At 46.2% G+C, this 21,911-nt stretch overlaps 1 protein-coding gene across 3 annotated transcripts in view; it reads right to left on the bottom strand.

Annotated features, from left to right (window-relative positions):
• The window catches only part of KIAA1549 (KIAA1549 ortholog), a 109,024-nt gene extending 87,340 nt beyond the window's left edge, over positions 1–21,684 (bottom strand). For all 3 annotated transcript variants that reach the window (XM_039861040.1, XM_039861041.1, XM_039861042.1), the window contains exon 1: positions 21,522–21,684. In XM_039861040.1, the coding sequence (XP_039716974.1) occupies positions 21,522–21,669 (148 nt within the window). In that variant the 5' untranslated portion in view covers positions 21,670–21,684. The remainder of the gene's footprint in view (positions 1–21,521) is intronic.
• Between the last annotated feature and the right edge of the window lie 227 nt (positions 21,685–21,911).

Below are 21,911 nucleotides of genomic sequence, written 5' to 3'. Positions count from 1 at the left end.
CATTTTCAAGATGGCTGAACCCATCTTGATTTCAAGATCCTCACACAAGCGAGTTACCTGGCAACCTAAGCTAACACTTAGGTGGATTCTACTGGGTTCAAATTTGTGTGTGACAGGATTATGCACGCTAATTTAATATCTCAGCTTGAAATCAGGTTGATTACCTTGGGGGAGGGGCTTGAGACGGGAAGGGGACACAAGGGGGCTTCTGAAGGACAGGAATGTCCTGTTTCTTGATCTCAGTGGTGCTACACGGCTGCGTTGTGCAAATTCATCCAGTAATGTAAAGAGTACTCTTTGTAGATATATTATAAATTACAAGTAAAAAGTATAGCAAGATATACATAAAACTTCAAAAACCAAACTTCTATCAAACTTGTAAAACCCTAACAGATCCACTCAAACTAAGCTGGTGACTCAGTCGAGCCACTCGACTAAGCCGTTCGAGAGAGGGAAAGGTTGCCTGTGATCTTCCTTCTAGCCTTACCAGTCTTCAAGAAAAGAGAATATGCTTTGTGAGCTTTAATTTGTGTGATGGGGTGAATTCTTGAAAAGCTGAATGGAAACCACCTCTGGAATCTGAATTATATGTAGATACTTTTTTTAAAGGGGCCGCAACATTTGGAAAGACTATTTATTTAGCACAAGAATAATCTCTTCCAGTTTATCTTGCAGTGCTGCTCCCACCAGCCCCTTACTGTACCAAAGGCAGAGGGGACCCAGCCCGCCAGCTCGGTGATCGCCTTCCTCACAGCAGCTGCTGGCCTCCTGCTCTCCCCTGGGGCTGAAACCTCGCGCTCACATTGGATCACCTCTCCCACTCTGCCGAGATTATCAGCACCACCTCACGTGAGGCCCCTCAGTCACCTTCGCCCTCACCTCCGCCCACCTCTGTCACCACAGTTCTCTCCCTATCATCCCTTCATCCCCATTGTCAGGTGCGCCTTGCCCCTCCCCCACCTGCACGTCTTCCTCTCCGTGTAACCTGAATCCCGAAGGCGCCGTCACGGAATGCGGGCTTCACAGAACACTCTCCTCCTCCCGCATCTCTGTGTCTCCCCTTCAAACTCAGGCCTTCTCTCCCTAGGACATCGTCTCCTTAGCCTGTGGCTGCCCCAGCCACTGTTACTCCTTCCCCCTTTCCTTCCCAGGACCTTTCCTGGAAGCAGAGCTGGCGTCCCTCGTCTGTGTTTTCTCTCTGATGGGTCTGCACTCACGAGGCTGGCCCTGGGGACTGTTTATGGCCATCTCTGCAGTTCTGCAAACTGCTCCCACATCGACAACTGCACTGGCTTATGCTATAAACCCCCTTGCTAGATGATAATGCCTGCTTTCTCCACAGAACAACTGATTTAAAATAACTACGAATTCTAATAAAGCACCCAAAACTTAACAAGTCAATCCACTAGGATCATTCAGGGACAGTCCGAGTTAATAAAATGCTGATTCGGCAAATACTTCTGCACCAGTGGAAAGTCTATACATCAGGATGAGCAAAGGACAGGAGGAAAGAACACAATACGAATGTCTGCACAATAGCCAGGGCTTAGAAAGGGCTTCCTGAGTTGATGTGAAAGCGTTACCTTTACAAACACTGCAGAATACAACGGCTTGCTGCGTTCTAATCACAGCGTCTGGCTCCAAGGCATAAGTAACGTACTGAAAGAACAGTGTCTGGAATCAGACAAATGGTGTTTGAGTCTCTGTCATGCTGGGTTAATCAATCCTGTCCTCAGTCTTTCTGACTGTAAAGCTAAGGAAAGAAACCGTGCCTCATGGGGTCATTAAATGAGATAATGCATGAGAAGGGCTAACCTTGGTTGCATGTCAGAATCACCTGGAGCACTGTACAGACTACTGACGCCTGGAGTCTGCTCCCAGAGACTTTAACTTCATCCATCTGGGCATGGGCTGGAACTGCAAAACTTCCCAGGTGATTCTAATGCCCACAAGATCAAGAGCCACTGCACTAACATGGCGAGCTTTCAAAAAGTGCCAATTATTAGCATAATTATTAATAACATGGCCTAGAAAGGTAACAGTTCAGGGTTCTAGGTCTAAACAAGATTAGACACATAAAGAAATCAGGCTAAGGCAAGTGAGAATTTTAATAACCAGGAAGCTAAAGCAGAAATAAGTTTGAGGGCAAATAAAAACAAACATGCTTTCTTGTTCCCGCTCTTCTCAGCTAGTTAAATCAGAAAAATGTAGTTCCTACATGTAAATTAAGGCTCTATATATCAAGTGATGTTCATGAAGGTCACTTGCAGTTAAGCAGGAGGAACTGCAAATTGTTGATGCGAATTCCCAAGGCCTGAAACTCTAACCAGATGCTATAATAATCGCCTATTGGGCCACTTTTGCAAAATATTTACATTCTAGTCTAAAAATGTATTTTTCACCCACTGAAATTTGCACTTGGCATTAGAGACACTAACTCTTGCTTTTTTTCCACTGCTGTTTGTGATAACCTTGAGAGGTCTGGATCCTAAGGAAGTGTACTAGAAGGTTCTATGATGTAAGGCCTTTAAAACAGGGTCATCCTTCCTACATGAAATACAAGCCCACGAAAAAAAAAGCTGAAAAATCTGTAGTGAAAAACAAAACTATGAAAGAAACATGAGTGAAATAAAACGAGGAAAGTTGCCTTAGGAAAAAAGTGCTAAATTCAAAGAGGAAAGTTATGTGATTCACAGGCCCAGGAAGAGAATCAGCAGAAATGGGAATTTCCATGACATGAAATTTTAAGGCCATTTCCTGTAATGTTTGTAAACTTTCTCATCTACTTTCCACATAACATGAACACACAAACAATGAAACAAAATAAACTAAACAAGCACTTATTTGACAACTATCGTGATTCATCCAAAGACTTTCACATTCTAATACATCTGAAATTAGGATGCATTTACAACCAATGGCTTGTCGTGGTTTAAGTGACGTTGTTGTGTTTATGATTTTCCTCAGAGGTGCAGAAATTAAGTGGTCCATCACACTGTCGATGGCATCTTAGCTCCTGTGAAATGTCAAGTTAGTAATGGGCAGAAATATTTCTATTGTGAGGCTTTATTCTGGCAAGGTGCTAATAATCTAAATAGGGAGACAGGATGTATGCATAAAAACTTAGATTAACGACAATAAAAATTAGCTCCTAATAAGAGCAAATGAGTGTAGCAGACAGAGACTGCTAAAAGAATATGAAGAAAAGGGCACTCATGCAATTTAATTCAATCACGGCAGAGTCGTGGAGCGTTCAGGCCATGGTGCCTGAAAAGCTGATGGTGACACAGAGAGTGACAGGAGAGACCTCCTCCCCCACTCCCTGACCCCCGACAGTACAGCCAGGACTCAGACTGTCTCCCCACGTGGCCCTCCCCTGAAGTGCCCCCAGGCGGCTCTGCCATCTCTTCATTCAAACACTGACGCGCTCCTACTATGCACCAGAGACAGCACTAGGTTTCTGGGATCTCGAAACACCGTTTCTGACCCCAATGTCCTCACAGCCTGGTAGTAAAAACACAATTAAAAATAAGTCACTGTAAGAGTATCAGTATGAGGTGACGAGATGCTGAGGTGGTGGCGATGGCGGCACAACTATGTGAATATACTTAACACCACTGAACTGTACACTTAAAATGGTTACAGGGTAAATCTTGTGTTATGTATATTAACCACATAACCAATCGACCAATCACGAACACAATGGGACAGTCAGATACAGTTGTGGCACGAAGGAGGGTCAAGGAAGAGGCGCTTCCAGGAAAGACAGACAGAGAGGGGATGCCCCAGAAGAGCCCTGTGTGCTCTCGTCTTTTCTCCCCCAGATCACATCATCAGTTCCCCCCAGGGAATAAGTGCTGGCCTGTTCACATGCTCAGGGTGGCCAAGATTCCCCGGGCCCAAAGCCCTGACTCCAGAGCTCTGGATCCTCGAAGGTGCTGAGTAGTGACCCCTTCATGGGTAAACACCTGTTCACAATGAGATGCAACAGAACACAACCAGACAACAGGCTGGCGAAACAATGGGCCCGGCCACTGTCTTTCCGGAAAACTGCTGAACTATACAAATTATAAATCTATTTCCAAAAGCCTACCACAGGAGGCATATTTTGGAATAGTTATTCTGGAACACATTCTGGTTTATACACATAGGGCTTTTTTTTTTTCTTTTAAAGTCTTTTTGACCCAGCTCTTCTCCTTCTATAAACCCATTCCAAAGGAAATAACCGGAAGCTCAAAGATGTACATACAACATACAAAGAGGTTCATCGTAGCACTGTATACAGCAAGAATGAGTACCAATAGAGATGCCCAACAATTAAATGGCGTGAAAAATTCTTCTCTACAATCTACAAAGGAATACCATGCATCCATCAAAAAACTATGTTAAAGAATATCATAGCATGGAAAATGTTTGCAAGAAACTGAAAATTCCAAGATGCAAAATTATACAGACAGTATGATCCCACTTCATGAAAAAGTCAACTTTGTTATATATAAATGTATGTGTGTATATATATACACACATACATGTATATATACATACATGTGTGTACATTTATATACATATATACGCATACATGTATATATACATGTATATATACATGTATACACATGTATATACACGTGTATATATACACATATGTGTATATATACATACATGTGTGTACATTTTTTAAAGACTAGAAAGATACACATCGAACTGTTAACAAAATAATTAGTGTTAGCTAGAAATAAAGATGTTCATTTTCTTCTAAATATATTTCCGTGTTTTCCAAAGTATCTATAAATGAGTACTGTATCATCAGACAAACCTTTCTTACTCCAACAGAGAAGCATCAACAGGCAGGGAACTCACATGGATGGTATTGAGTTTTAAATGGCAGCTAATCATCTGCAGGAGTTTAAGAAAATGCGGTTTTGAGGTTCGACCATATGGAGGCGACTGATTAAGATATTCAAAAAAGAAGAGGGTGTGAAAAGGAGTTCCGAGTTACGATTCAGGTAAGGGGCAGTGAAAGATAAAAGGGAGCCCAGCTTTATGTAGCGGCTTACGAGTCCAGGGTACTGAACTCATGGAGTCGTTATTTACGCTGGTTCATTCATTCATTCATTCATTCACAGAATCATTCCTTCCTTCGATGATCCATTTAAGGACTCAAATGTTCACTAAGGGTCAGGCATGGTGCTAGGTGCTGAGGATGCAAATGAAATATGCACCATCTCTACCCTGGAGAAGCTTAGTTAAAAACAATTATGGCACAGAGGGGTCAGTACTATAATACGGATGCATGTGGACAAATGGCACCTAAACCATTCTGAGATTTCTGGAAGGCTTCCTGGAGATGATGTCTAGGCTGAAATTTTTGAGGGAGGAGTGGAACCAGACAGAGGAGAAAGAGCATTCCGAACAGAAAGCATAGCACATGGAACAGCATATGCAAAGGCGCAGAGGCATAAAAGAACTCAACATGGCTGCCCTTATGGGGAAGGACTATGGGTCCAGGGCAATGTGGTGGGAAAGAGGGAGGAAATGAGGGAGAAAGATGGGGAGGGGGAGGGGAAGCGGAAGCTGTTCCACTAATACAGGCAGATCAAGGAAAATGAAGACTGAACCAGGGTCGCTGCCATCTGTGGCATCACGCTGCCCTTCTGACCAAATGAACCTAGTGAACAGACAAGGAACAGTGCCAAGGGGCCTATGAAAAGAAGGCAGACACCCAGAGTTGAATTATAAATCTCAGGCAGCTCCTTTGTTGAAGCGTGCAACTCTAGACCCAGTTCACAGCCCACAGCACTACTGTCCCTCCTTATTTCTATCGTCCTATTTTCTCTCCTTAATTCACCCTCTGCTATGCAGCCTTCCTTTCCTTGCTCATTTTCTTTCCAAGCACTCATACACTTTGCCATGGGCATGCACTCATGAGTTTGTCTGCATTTTTGCATGTATTTCCATGTATATATCTATACGTGCACCTGTGTGTATGCTGCTATTACCTGAATACTTGTACGCACGATGCTTCTTGATGTACTTTTGTATTTGTCTGTGACAATGTCTACTAATATACATTTCTGTCTTTCCCTGTCTTTGTTTGCATGAGCATATCCTCTAGACATGTGTATGCTTATATATGGTTATATGCGCTTGTGTGTATACAGGCAAAAGAGTGTGCTGTGCTTAAGTGGGCATGCGATTCATGCACGCAGGCCGGGGGAGTGGGCATCGGAGGTTTCAGCCTCTGATGCCCACTCCCCTAGTCTTGCTTTGGAGAACACTCTCCCCACCATGGTGCATGACTTAGGCACATCTGTCACCCGAGATACCCACTCTCTCCTGGCCATGGAGTGGGCACCTATCCCAAGTCCCAGGCTCTGTCTCCAGAATTTGAATCTTGATAGAATAAAAAAAAAAAAAGGCTGAAATTCATCTTCTGTCTACGCCCTGAAGGATCAGTCTGCAACTCCTACAGCCTGGGCCTTGAAGGTGCTCGCCCCAGAGGACCTTGGCAGGGACGCGGAAGGAAAAAACTGACACATGTATATTTATGTAACTTCCCAGTTGTAAAGTTCTATGAGTCAGGAACTATTTTACAACCTGTCATATACCTCCCACGATGACAGCTTTGCCTGGAATTGTCTTTAAAACTGTATCTCTCTCTCTCTCCGGTTCAGTTTATTGCTGCTACAATGTTCCACATCAGCTACTCTTCTTTTCCCGAGTCCAGAGAGGAATGGCTTCTGCCTAGCGACCCCTAACTACCGTGGACAGCAGACACTTCTGGATCACTCAGCAATAATCCATTATGTCCACACGATGTGGTGTGGCTCAAAACTGCTCCTCTCCAGGTGGCATACAAGTTATACTATTAGAGAAATGCAGATTTGTTTTTGCACTATGCCCAAAAGTTCTAGTGCATAATTTTTTAAACTATCTTAATAATATTATGAAAACCTGGTGTATATTAATTCTTTCTCTTGGCAACTAACATATCATCAATACTAAAAGACTACCACAATTATAACCATAAACAACTCATTCACTCATTCATCCACTAGCACAAGACACTGTGTTGGGGGCTGTGGAATAAAAGGATGACTCTAACAGGGTCCCCACTGTGGGAAAAGGGGAAGAGGGTTTACGATGCAGAAGCCCAACTACACAGGGCAAAGGGTCTTCATTTCTCATGAATAAGCCTTCATTTAGAACCCAGATTTTACAAATGGAGAAAGTGTCATCACCGTTAGATCATTTTTTAACCCCGATGTTGGTTATCAATTACTTTATCATGAAATACACATCTTGAAAGTTCGCTTGCAAAATAAGATTTAAAGTTAAATTAGAGACATTTTTTCCTTTATTAGAGGATCCATTTTGCTGTCAAAAAGTTGTAACTTGGTAAATTCCTAAGAGCTGAACTAATGGGTCAAATGGTATGAGGCCACCTCACTTGTGATGATCACAGAAGAAATGTTTAGAGAACTGTACCTCTGAATCAGATATGCCCCTTCTTTAAACACTGGCCTCAAAAACTAACAGTTTTCAAGCCCGAATGTCATGGCCGTGTTGCATCAGGTCAGATCTCAGAACCACAGGGCAAAGACAGAGAAGATCGCTGGTCCCTTGACATGGATAAGATCTGGTGTGGTAGAAGCTTTAGCTGACACTGCAAACGTTAATCCGAGATAAGAGAATCAAAGCAGGAATTAGAGTGATGTCCTGACTTCGATTAGTTGAAGGCTGTTTGGGCCACTGGGGTCCAAGAGAAACAGAATTCAGCCCCTGGAACTCTATAGCTTAAGATATAGTGCAAATGATGTGTCAAGAATACACACTAAAATGTTTCCAATAGCAACAAAGGGCTGAACCTTCCAGACACCCCAGACTGGAGCCCCAGCAGCAGTGGCAGGCACCTCTGGGAATGTATCTGGAATTATCTGTATTGAACGTGCTTTTCTCAAGAAATGCTTTTTAACGCACTCTGTGTAGGACTAGAAAGCCACATGGCAGTGCCTCGGATTTTCAGAGATCAACTACTATGAAGATACACTCCTATGACTCAAAGTCTCCAAGAACATAAGTGATAAGCATACTAGGAAACACCAGGATCACTGAAGACCCCACACAATGGGGTGATTAAGAGATGAATGAGACACAAAATGCAGTGTTTGCCTCCACACCCTCACAACCTCTCCCTGTGTGGTTCTAGGGACAGACAGGCCCCTTGAAGGCCATCGTCACAGCCTGAAGAGCAGAAGCCATCCGCCCCTCACTTTGATCTGGGTGACGGTCAATGCTCACATCCTTTATCCCACCAAAAAAGAGCAGAGTCTCCTCTGGAGACACAGTGTGGACAGGATCCCATTCTCAGTGGTCCTAGAGGCAGTGTCAAGATTTGACGTTTGGTACATGACAGGTCCCTTGAACAGGCTCCCAATTAAAGGTCAAAACACATGTGGGGAGGGTTTGGTGTCTTCTTTTCGAATCTATGATGGAAATGCTGCTTTTGGGGAGCTACTGGAGAAATCTCGCAAGACCGAGGTAATCGCAGAAACTGGACAGGAAACAGACGAGGCTTGGATTACAGGCTGAAATGGCTGCTCTGGGGTCGGCCCCATGGGAGGCGTTCGCTACCCAACAGGCCCTGCTGCAGAAAACCCACAGGACCGAGGGAGGGAGGTGCCAAACACAAGCAGTGCTCGGCACACGGGCCCTTGGCCACTCAATAACCCCTTTACCGCTCTCCGCTCTCTTGCTCCAATCCAGACACTATGATGATAAACTACGTTTTTCACGGAGCCCAACCTATCCCGCCCATTGCACTTAAGCGATGACCACGCGACCTTTAAAAAGAGGTGATCAGACATTCATTTCCTCAACATCATCATCCTCTCACGCCTCATCCATACCCACCCACACCCGCACCCACCACTCCCTCCTGCCCACTGTCCCAGTGGAAGAGGCTCCATTCTTCCTGTCCAAGAATGTCCTGGAGTTTGAGTGCCCCCTCTCCCAGTTTCTAGCTGTGTGACCTAAGGTGAGTTACTTCATCTCCTTGTGTATCAGTTTTCTCATCTGTGACATGGAGTTAATAACTGTATCTGATACAGTTGTCAGGTTAAATAAATTGATACGATACATGCTGAGTGCCTAAACCGGGATCTCAAAGCCCTGGGCCGGGGTCCGTGGCCTGTTAGGAAGCCAGCCACACAGCAGGAGGTGGGCAGCGAGTGAGCCAGTGAAGTCTCATCTGTATCTGCAGCTGCTCCCCAGCGCTAGCATCACCGCCTCAGCTCCACCTCAGATCATCAGGCATTAGATTCTCATAGGAGCACCGGTCCCTGGTACCACAAAGGTTGCAGACTCCTGGCCTAGAAGAATGCCTGGCATATTGTAAGTGCACATTCAATGTCACTTAGCTATTACAACGCCTACTGTTATTATTTATTCCTGACTCCTCTGAGAACTTGCTCCAGGAACGGTGACCTTTCTCTTATTATCTTCGATCGTCGTGTGCTTGCGGTAGACACTCTCCAAAGGTGACCACCATCGATTCATAAGCACATGCTATTCCATCAGTGAGTGGCTCCTATTCCCTCCCACTCCTTGAATCTGGGCCGGACTTGTGAGCTGCTCTGAATGCAGCGAAGCCAACATTCTGGTTGCTTCTTTGGGGGACTCTCAGGCCTAGGATCTTAAGAGAACTGCAGCTCCGCTTCGAACCTCATGGAATCCATCAGCCAAACGTGAAGTCCTCCTACGCCAAGACCACTCTGTTCTGAGGAAGCCCAAGACAGCCACAGGGGAGGAGAGAGGGCGGATGAGTGGAAGAGATACCCAGGGTGCCAGACACAAGAGTGAAACCCTCTTGGACCTTCCAGCCCAGTCCCGGCGCGAACCACGTGCAGCCAAGTGGGTGACCCCAGTCGAGGCCACATTGAGCATAAGAATCTCCCCATCTGAGCCTTGTCCAAATTCCTAACTCCCAGAGTCAAGAAAAATACCGTTATTGTTTTAAGCTGTTTGGCTCGGGGCTGATTTGTTATACTGCAATAGATAACCGCAACGAAGCTCCCCTTCGGCACTGAAAGAACGCTCCATCTCGCATCCCATCTCATGACAAAATCTCCCCACAGTTCTCTGATCCTGCGTCTACCACCAGTTCCTGTGTCACCACTGCAGCCTTCTGTTACAGCACTTAGCGCACTGCTGGGGAGTTACTTATGCATAACACTCTCCCTCCTCCTGGAGGTCCTCGAGGGCTGCGACTGACGGCTGTATTTATCTCAATATGCCAACATTTAGCGTGGAGCTCAGCACACGGCAGTGGAGTCCTCACAAAACGTTAGCTGAGCCATGCATGCATGAATGCATGAATGCATGAATGCATGAGACCGCCATACAACTGGTCTGCCTGCACAAATGTATTCCGGCACTGGAAAACCCAAAACAAAGATGTAAGAAGAAAAAGTTCCAGACGAAATTCAGAAGGTGCAGTTAAGACGTAAAGGGAAAGATCGGCATGGGGGAGTCCGAAGCCACAAGTCGAAATCCATGGAGATTTGGGGGCTGTTTCTGCAGCACGACCACTTTATTCTGACTGATAAAATACATATTCTACAGTATACGCTGTTTTCCTCTCATGGGGAGCTGAACCCTGAATTGGAAGAGGGGGAAAAACTTGAAGGTTATGAATGAATAAAGTCGATATAAACTGTGTTTAAAAAAACAAACAAAAACAAACAAAAAAACAAAAAAAACAGTATCAGGCCTAAGATTCCAGAAATTATAAGGTTAAACTTTAACACCAAATCCAGGCAAGAACTCGAGCTATCAGTACTGTGTTTTATGAAGAACCAAAATCGCTCAAGGAGAATATAAAACAATGGACATAGAACCGCTTGGTGTACTGCTCGGGTTTTGAACAAGTTATTTTAAGTCATCGACGCCCATCAAAATTTCGAAGTTAATAAGAAATTGATTTTATCCACTTACACGGAGGGGAAATCTGGACACGGGGAACACCGCGTGAAGACACAGGGAGAGAACCCCCATCGACAAACGAAGAGGCCGCGGGAGGAACCAACCCTGCCCACACCTTACCCCAGACTTGTAGCCTCCAGGACTTTGAAAAATGAAATGTGTCATTTAAGCAAAAAAAAAAGAAAAGGAAATTGATTTTAAACTAACGGTATACACCAATTTATTAGCAATGAGGATGTATTACAACCACACACTCTGCTGTCGGGAAAAAAATATAGTCAAAACAAAGTCAAAATATTATCAAAACCACAAGGATATGACCCAGGCCTTGATAAGAGAGAACACTGAGTAAAACTTAGTATTAAGAAAAATATCATCTTAATATATATATTATCTTCTGTGCTAGAGGATATGGAATATAGGTTCATATGAATTTTTTTTAAGTTTATTAGGGTAACATTGGTTAATACAATCATAATGTGAATTTTAACTTTCTAAAATTCTTTATTTTTAAAATTTTTAATTTTTACTCAGCCGAAACAAAATGGCACCTCCACACAATACTTTAGCTTTCAAAAGCCTTCTTCCTTCACGTCGTGACCAATATTTGGTGAGCACCTTCTATGCGCCCAGCTCTGGGCATGCTTTCACAGTCAGGGCTTCTGACACAGGCGGGGGGCTGGTGGGGGGCACAGATGGCTCCTACAGCTCTCTATCCACAGAGTTCCCTCTAGCAAACAAGCAAAGCCTGTGGGTGGGCACTTCGACAACAGAGACCAGAGAATCATTCTGTAACATGGAGCCAGAGCACAGGAAACCCCCACCTCCCAGGATTACAAGGGTGCCCACCACCTGTATGACCTTAAGCAAGTTAGTGAACCTCTCCGATCTTTATTTTCCTCATCTGTAAAGTGGGGGTAACAACAGTGCCCACCTGGTAGAGGTTGTATAGGTTCAACAAGACACACTGTACCAGCTCGTTGGCACATGGTGAGCACTCGGTAGCTGTTGGATAATTATTCCCAGGTCAGGCTGAGAGTTCTGGAGAAAACCAGAGAAAGCAATGCAAAGGGAGCCTCCGTGCCAATTAACGATCAAAGAAATGCGACTTAAAAGGAGGTATTTCTTTTACCTATGAGTTTGGCAAAGATAAAAGATTGGTAACAGCCCGTATTACGGAGGGAGGGCAGAAGCTAAACTGGCACTCTGATTCATTGCTAGAGAGAATGTCGATCGCTTCAAACTTTCTAGAGAGCAATTTGGCAATATAGATCACAAGGGAATATAAATTCTGCCTAGTCCAGAGATTCTATTTCTGGGCATTTATCCTAAGGAAATAATTAGAAAAGTGTGTAAAGATGTACAGAGATGCTCACAGCAGTGTTTTGTTTTGTTTTGTTTTTTATCACAGTAAAAGTTTTGTTTTGTTTTTTATCACAGTAAAAGTTGAAAGCAACACAGTTATCTGTCAACAGGGAAGTGGTAAATTATAGAACAGCCGTGGCATCCAGTGAAACTGTGATGTAGACCTGCATCTCCTGGCAACGTAAAGACTCTATGGCAAAGTGTAGAGTGGAAAAAAGCCAGTCAGCAAACGGGTAGAATAAGATACCATTACTTTGTGTGTACGCGCGTGTGCTTGTGGGGTGCGGGGGAAGGTCTGAAAGGAGGGACACCAAAATGTGACCGGTGGGATTTGGGGTGATTTTCACTTTCTAACATCTTTTTGCACCATCTAAATTCATTTTAAGCCCTGTCACATCTGCTCTAAACCCTCCAACTGCTTCCCACCCTACGTGAAGCGATACCAAAATCCTTCTGCTGGCCTAGATGCTCCCCCGCCAGCACCCACTTCTTCTCACACCTAGGGTCCTGTTGTCTCCACCCCCCACCCACCCTCCCCTCTCTGCTTTCAGTGCATTGGCCTCCTTCCCATCCCCCAACACCAAGCAGACTCCCACCTTTACACCGGTGGCTGGTGACTTCCTCTGCTGGGAACGCTGTGTCCCCCACCCCAAAAACTATCTTGGCTTGCCCACTTGCCTCCTTCAAATCTTAGACCAAATGTCACTGTTATGGGTTGAACCATATCTCCCTAAGACTCGTAAGTTGAAATCCTCGCCCCCAGGACCTCAGGATGTGACCTTCCTGGTAAATGAGATCACTGCAGATGTCATTAGATCAGATGAGGTCACACTGGAGCAGGGTGGACCCCTGCTATCTGGCTCTCCTTATAAAAAGGGTCAATTTGAACACAGACATGCGCACATGGAGACTGCCACTCTGCTGCCACAAGCCAAGGATTGCCAGCAGCTAGGAGAGAGGCCTGGAATAGATCCTTCAGAGGCAGCACGGCCCCCCGACCTTGATCAGGGACTTCCAGCCTCCAGAACTTTGCAACAATAAACTTCCGTTATTTAGGCCATTCAGTTTGTGGCACTTCGTTATGGCGGCCCCCGCAAACTGATGAAGCCGCCTTGTCAATGAGGCCTCCCTAACGACCCCAATTAAAACTTCTCCTTCTTATTCCTGGCCCTTTGTTCCATTTCTTCGTGGCACTTGTCATCTAGAAACATACCATGTCATGAATGTCACTCACCGACCTGTACCGAGGGCCCAGCACAGTGCCTGCGAAGAGCAGGCATTCATGAAAGATTTGCTGAACAAATGAACAAACAACACGGAACAAAACAGATAAATTCCGCCCTGGTGGAGTTTACTGTCTAGTAGAGAAAGACAGAGAACAGACAGACATATGTAAGATGGTGATGGGAGCCATGCAGAAAAATAAAACGGGGTCGGGAGCAAGGAATTATGGAGGAGGTGGTTGTTTTTTAAAAGGCCTCCCTGAGCATGTGAGATTTGAGCAGAGACCTGAAGGAAGAGGCGTAATAAATCGTGTAGATCATATCTCAGATAAGAATGTTCTAGGCAAAGGGAACAGTAAGTACAAATTACTGCAATGAACACATATCATTTTTATAATCAGAAAAAAAAAAAACCTCATAAAGCTATTATAATCCTGAAAATGCAAAAAGGTATTTAAAAGCCCAATTGCAAGGGCTAGGAAGATTCATCTGATTTTTAAAAAATTCCTGAGACTCTATTCAGCCTCTGTTCGGGCCCAGGTTGAAAATTCCAGCCCCTTCTTAGAGCCCCCTTCCCCCAACCCCATTCCCCATCAAACGGCTTCCCAGGAGGCAAACACCCAACAACGCAAGGGGTGAGAGGTGAGCCTGGAGAGGTGAAGCAGCCCTGAGGCAGAGGCCTAGAAATCCTCCCTGGTGTGGAGTGACTCTGTCCTAGCCACCAGCCACCGACTTGCAACCCACCGCTGCCACCACCCAGATCTGGCTTGTGTCTTTCATCCCAGCCTGTCACCCGCCTCAGCCCGCCTGGTCCTGCCCTGCCCTCAGACTCCTGTGACTCCCAGATCAGACGAAGGTTCGCTCCTGCTACCCAGCCAGCTAGTTCCCATTCTGCCTCACTTTAGTTTTTTAACTATAGCATAACACAAAATTTACCGTGTTCGCCATTTCTAAGGTTACAGCTAAGTAGTGTTAAATGTATTCACATTGTTGTGCAACCAACTCTTCTCATCTTGCAAAACTGAAACTCTTTATCCATTACACACAAACACCCCATTCTCTCCTCCCCTCAGCGTTTGGCACCTGTCATTCTACTTTCTGTCTGCATGATTCTGACGACTCTAGGTACCCCGTACAAGTGGGATCACACGATATGTGTCTTTTGTGTCTGGCTTATTTCACTTAGCATAATGCCAAGGTTCATCCATGTTGTAGCCTGTGTCAGAATTTCCCTCTTTTCTAAGAAGGGATAATAATTTCATTGTATGTATAGACCGCGCTTTGTTCATCCATGCATCTGTTGACGGGCGCTTGGGTTGCTTCCACCTCCACCTCAGTTTTGATACCTGTTTGCTTCAACTGTCTCCAGGTGCTTCTGAAATCCCTGGCAGTCACCCACCCTAACACCTGCTGAGACCAGTGCAGGGAAACCAAGGACCGGAGAAAGGCCTCCGAACATGCTCGGGCCCCGAGGGGGAACACGGAGCAGGAGTGGTTACGTGAGCTGCACGTCTAGCCAGACGCCAGCTCGGTTCCGAACCCACTGCTGCCCCTCCCTTCAGCCCTCCCCAGCAACTCAAAATCTGGGCTGAATTTTTCTCCCCACTGACTAGATAACAACCAAAAATCTCTGAAATGCATCCAACCTCAGTGAGACACTGCCTCAGGCCAGAGCTTCTCAAACACTAGTGTGCCTACAAATCAACGGGAGATGCTCTTAAAAGGATGATTCAGTCCATCTGGGGTGGGTCCGAGAGCTGACCTTTCTAACCAGCTGCCGGGAGATGCTGATGCTGCTGGTCCATGGACCACACCTGCAGTGACTTCCAACCTGTTCACACCTGTCTCCTGGCTTTGCCCAAGTTCCCCAAGAAGCTGGCTTCAGAGGACAGTTTGTTTTGGATGCTTGAGGCTTCCCGCTTTGAAAGCTCCCCAGCGGTATTTACCCAGTGTTTTAAAGCGGCCCTGCAGGCTGTCTGGCTCCACAGTTAATCCCAGCACCCAAAACACTGGTGATGGACGGTTCCTCCCACAGGCCCAAACGGGAGACAAGGGAACGAAGAGAGAAGCAGAGTTTCCACACGACTCCACAGGGACTGTGAACTACCTGCCCAACACCAGGGGCCGCAAGCCTTCAAAGCCCGCGACCTTCTGCCAAGACATGCCCATTGACAAGCAGCGCTGCTGTCACCTGCTCGTTTTCCGCCAAGGCTCTAAGTCACTTGGGCTGCCAGAGGGGCAAGACAAGAGTGACCACCCGCCTTCCAACTCCAGCAGGGACTCGCCACTGCCGGGCAATTCGTTCACTCGCCACTTCTCAGTTTCCTCTGGAAACCAGGTGTATTTTCTCAAGCTCCCAGTCCCACTTCCTCTCAAAAGATGGTCCCGTGTCCCACTCCCCACGAAGAGTCACCTGCCCCTTGATGTGCCCATCTCCAGGTCTAGCCTCCCAGTTCTCCTTCCGTCTTCGTCCTCCCTGAAGTGAATCCCTCCACTCATGCCTGGATCCCGCCCCTCTCCAAACACCTGAGAGGCTTTACCCCTGCTCACTGCCTCCCCTCCGGCACTGTGTCTCCGCCAACCCCACCCCATGTTGGTCTATTCCAGAGTCATCTGGCCTGACCTGGCCCCAGCAATCCGACACCACTGGCTGGTATAGGAGGCATTACTTCTTAGCCCAATGCTCCTCAAACTTCGAGTGTGTGTGCAAAAATCGACTGAGGACTCTGTGAAAATGCCGATTCTGATTCAGAAGGTCTGGGTCGGGGCCTGAGACTCTGCATTTCTCACATGCTCCCAGATGGTAATGCTGTAGCAAGGTGAAATGCTCACCAATGAAGAGAAGCAATGTCTGCAGCTATAAGCCATAGCACAAGCACACCTAAAGCATTACCAAGGAAGATGGAAAAAAGGAAGAGACAAAGAGAATGAGAGAGAGCAAAGTAGGTATCCTGGAGGCAGGGACACATGGGGGGGAAATGTAGAGTTTATTAAAAAGAATAACTGAATGCAATGGAAAGAATGAACTGCCTTCAGCAGGTCACTGGGCTAGAAAGACCATCTACAGGCCAGTGAGATGGCGACGCTCCACATTCAACAGAGAGGACAGTCACTGTCTACAACGAGTGCATTCCAAGGTGGCCAACGTGTGGACTCGAAACGTAAGAGCTAAAAGGAAGTAACCTCAGTGATGCCCCATCTCACACTGACGAAGACACCCAGGGCAAAGGAACTTGTCCACAGTCACAAAGCCAATCAGCAGCAGCCAAGAGCTCCCCTGGGTTTGCCAGCTCACAGTTCCATGTGCTTTCCAACACATCATGCAGCCGACGCATGTGAGAGAGAAATCATGAAATCATGTCGCTGGGAGCTGCAGATGAAAGGTGGGTGGGTGGTCACGACTTGGCAACAAATTAGATCAGTTTAGAACAGTATCTCCTATCTGGGAAAATCAACCTGGTGTGATTACAATTACAGTAATTAGCTGCCTCTGGCACCCAGGGCACTGATAGAAAACCTGTGGCTCCCAGGTCCCTGGTGACTTTTAACAACACCCTGACTTGGTTGTTTTCAGGATTAAGTGAAGCATTTCCTGGCAAATGCTGCAGCAGCTGTTCCCAAGGGGCCAGGAGTAAGAATTTAAAACGAAGTCCTCTATGTCTTTTGACTTCCAACCCAAAGAAAACCAAGCAAACAAGATATAATAGCAACAACAACAAAAAAAGAAAACTGTTTCAGTGTTACAATTTTAAACCGACTGTTCTAAACGGTGGAAAGACAACTGCAAGATAGTAAGTGGATAGTAAGTACCCCTGAAATGCTATTAAATTTTCAGTACTTGGATTTACAGTATCTGGATCAGTGGTTCCAGACTTTGAAGTGCCGAAAACTCTACTGTGAACTTGTTAAAAATGAACATTTCCAGGCACCCCCACCAAAAAAATTCGAATGTGAGTCAAGGATGAGCTCCAGAAATCCTAATTGTTAACAAGCACGTCCACACCCCCAAGTTGTTGACGCAGGAAGTCGAGGGATCACACTTTCGAAACATTTATCTAAGTCCTTGTTTATAGGATACTAAACCACTCAAAAAGTATAACAAATGTTCACCTCAAAATGTCTACTAACACGATAAAAATTGCACCCGCCATAAGCATAAATGCAATGAAAAAAAATTACAAAGAGGAAAAAAATGGCAGATTTTGCTAATCAAGATAATCAAAAAAACTTCTGAATTTCAAAATCATATAAAATTTAAAAGGAAATCCATTGGAAATGGAAAAATGGAAAAAATGCAACACATAGGAGAAAAAAAAAATGGTTGCTATCCATAATAAAGACTTAACTCTACATACCACAGAGCAAAAACACAGAAAATTCATGGAATACAAAGACAAAACAAAAAATATCCAACTCAAAAGAAAAACTACAGCAATGTATTACAAATTTATTTAACAAGGGTTTTAAAAATACGCAATGCTAGTTATGATGAAGTAAATCAGGCATCTGAATAAACTGCTAGGGTTTATTTCAGTATGACAGCTTTATAGAAAAAGTCGATTCATTCTACATCCACCTATTAGGCACCCAGCACATGGAAGAAAACTTGCAAAGATCCAGCCTCATGGGCCTTAGATTGTGATTACATTCTAACTTCCCTTCTAGAAATGTAACCCCCCCACAGAGAAAAATAGACAAAGCCTTACCTACATAGCTATTCATCACAGCATTATTTATAAGAGCGCAAAAAAGCTGGAAATAATTAAGTAAATTATTAGGATGGAAATTGTGTTTTCAAACAACATTTAATAAATAGTGAAACGCTTAAATTAAATATTGAATGAAAGAAGTAGTAAATATAATTATGCATATAATTTTCATTTCTTTAATGTTAGTTAACAAAGAAAACTATTTATGGCATTTTCTGTGGGTTGTGGGATCATGGGTACCTGTTTTCTATACCATCAATTTCCAAATTCTCTGCAAAGTTATCAACTTCATATTATTTTGAGAAAAACTTATCCCTCAATGAAATGAATAGGCACAATTCTTCCTTTTTTATCTTGTAGATGTAGGATCACCTAAAAGCACAACTTCGAAAGCAAGTCCAAAGTATCACAGATTGTTTTCCACAAGAGTGAACAGATGAGACCAAACTTAAGTTTAAACAAAAAGGTGCACGTTCAAAATGTTGAGTGAAATGGACAAGAAATCAATAAAACATAGAAATTTAAATCAAGACGTTAACGAGGGGCTGCAACCGGAAGGTGGACTCCATTTAACAAAAGTTATCAAGGAAGAAGGGCCCTCTGAAGGAGGTGGTTTTCGGACAGCCATGGAGGGACTGGTACCTGACCTAGGACATCCAAAACATGATTAAGACGTGCCGGTTACCCTTTAGACTAACACCGTTTCCTCTCCAGAAATGGAACCAAAGCCTCCCCCAGCCCCACTCCGAAGGTGAAAACACAACACTCAGGACGGGGAGCCAGAGGGTCCTAGTGGCCCAGAGAGGAAACCACAGCCAAACAACTGAAATGCAACGTCCCAGGATCAACCCCCACTCACCATGCTTTAGGAAGCCACCCTCCACCCATATCACTGCTCACGGCCTCCAAGAAGTGGATTGGGGGCATCATTGCGAGGTCTTCCCTGGACCGCTTTCACTCACTGCCTTCCCTGCCCGTGACTGGGCCGTGCAGGGCTCTGAGCTTACATACTGCTCTGCGTTTCTAATTGGATCCTTAAGGACAGGTGCGTGCGTGTCCACCACTTCCCCAATCCCTGTTCCACAGCCCAGCCTAGAAGCAGCTGCACAACCCAGAGGAGCCCAATAGACAAATTAGTGAAAAGGTGAAGTCTCTGCTTCCGTGATGTCAGCTCTAGAGTGGAAATATAATTAATTTCATGTCTCTCGGCAATTACAGGCAGACCTCAGAGATACTGCACGTTCTGTTCCAGACCACCCTAATAAAGCGAGTGTCATGACAAAGAGTCATGACCTTTTTGCTGGTGGAGGCTCTCGCCTACAATTTGTAAAAACGCCAACACCTGTGGAGTGCAATAAAGTGAGGCGCAATAAAATGGGAGTTTGCCTGTATTTGGGGACTCAGGGGAAACAGGAACAGACCTCTAAAGTTATGGAGAGGCAGAACAAACAGCTTCGCTGTTGATTTTAGATTTATAAAAAAAAATTACTTACATTCTCCACATCTGCAGGATATCCGAATGGCCACATTTGCAGGGGGAAGCTGTACAGCGGTTAAGTGCACAGAAGTTTGTAGTCAAACTAATCTGTACTCCTACAGCCTTAGTTTCTTTATCTGTAAAACGGGGACCATGATGCCTAACTCACGACGAGATTGGATCACATATTTAAATGTAGCACCTGGTACGCAGGCAGCACTCAGTAAATGATTAGTTTTCTCTGTCCCGCAGCTGATGAATCCATTAGTATCAGATGGGTTTTCTTTGTTGACTAAAGCCAAGAGCAGGCTTCATGATTATCTCGTCCTGCAGAAAGCCCAGGGTCTCGTCTCCTCTCTGGACACGCAGGGCTGGAACGCGCAGAGAGCAGGATTGACACCTGAGGTGCTAGGTCAGGCTAAATCGTCTGCCTGAAAGAAACCCATTCTGTCGCTCCCAGCTCTGGTGGCTTTCTGAGACGGGGTTCCACCCAGCTATAGGAAATCTGAGTAGAGGCCTCAGGTGTGTATAAGTCTGCGGGTCCAGGCAGCAGGGAGAATAGAAAAGTGATGACTGCACCAACTAGCCTGTGACCTTGAGCAAGTCACTTCTCTCTGTCAGTTTCCTCTTCAGCAAAAGCAGCAGTTCCACACTGTGATCCCTGAAGTCTCTTCCTAGGCTTCTACTGTACCATCCCCTACATGACACTGGTTATAATTCTGACAGTGAGGTCCAAGGGACACCTTCGGTTGTGTTCCATTTCCTTCCAAAGCCACTTGGCAGCCCTTTGGCCCTGCTCCCAAGAGAAGGGAGGATTTGGAGTGGCTTCCGTGGCTTTCTGTTTGTGCGGCAGCTCCCCACCCAGAGCCGCTTATTCCACCTTTCCTTTTCTGCCCCCAAAGTGGTCAAGTGCGTGTGTGCGGGAGCACAACCACTGGCTTACGGCGTGTCAGCCCGGAGATGGTTTCCAGACCATCCCATGTGTAAGCTCAGGGTGGACAAATAAACATTTCAGGGAAGCAATATGAATTAAATCATTTCCTCAACAACAAAACCCGCCCACATGCTCCTTCATAAATCATGCCTCTTAATTCCATGCTGACGAACCGTCAGGAAACTGCATCTATTACAAAAACAACCCTGAGTCCTTTCATGCCCTGACACTTAAGAATCACAATATTTTCACACTCTATTGTACTAATGCCTTTGCAGAAGTAATAGCAATAGCTAGTTCCCTGGAAAGATCCACAGCCAGGCCGCTTTCCAAGAGATAGTCTTTGAATGTTCTTTGTGTCCTAGTGCACTGGGGGACACCCGTCAGCCTGCCTGCATCTGGGGGACACAGAGCTACTCAGAGTAATGCACACACACACCGAAGGTACCCCTTTCGCCCCGACAATGAAGTATTCCCAAATATCTGATAGACCACACTGATAGAGCCATGCACGGAACAATTCCAGGGCTTGAATTTTGCAGGGGAAATAAAGGCACATTCGGACACGAAGCCACCAGACCCGCCTCGGGATCCGTGGATAACAGGATAGCCTTGCAGACCTTCAGCAAGACTGGCCACAAACCGCTAGCTTGTTCGTTTCACATTCTCCGTGCCTTTATTTGCTGGGCCCCAAGAAGAATGGAAAAGCATCTCCAAAAAGGAGGGCGAGGGAGTCGTGGAGAATAAAAGAGGATGGGCGGGGAGAGCAGGATCTTGAAAATAACAGCAATAAAGGGTCACGGCGGCGGCCCGAGGGTCTCCGCGGCGCTTACCTGGGGCGCACGAGGCCGGCCGGGCCAGCAGCAGCAGCCAGAGGCCGGGGAGCAGCAGCCCCGGGCGGCGGCGGGCGCGGCGGGCGCCAGGCCCGCGGCGGCTCGGCCGCGGGACCAGCGCGACCCCGGCGCGGGTCCTCCCGTCCATGGCCGCGCCTCGGCGTCGGCGCCGCGCCCCCGGCAGTCCCGGCGGCGCCCGGCCCGGCCTCGGGGCTCGGCGCTCTGGGGCCCGGGAGAGGTGGCCGCGGCGGCGGCGGCGGCGGCGGCGGCGGCGGCGGCGGCGGCTGGGACGGGACGCCGCGCACCCTGGCGGAGCGAGGCCGGCGAGGCGGGGGCGGGCCGGGGGCCGGAACGCCGGACAGGGGCCGCCAGCCGCACGCCGGCCTCGCC

Source organism: Pteropus medius, unplaced genomic scaffold, assembly GCF_902729225.1.
Source record: "Pteropus medius unplaced genomic scaffold, Ma_sr-lr_union100, whole genome shotgun sequence".
In the NCBI taxonomy this organism is placed as follows: Eukaryota; Metazoa; Chordata; class Mammalia; order Chiroptera; family Pteropodidae; genus Pteropus; species Pteropus medius.
This window is presented reverse-complemented; position numbering and strand designations above follow the sequence as displayed.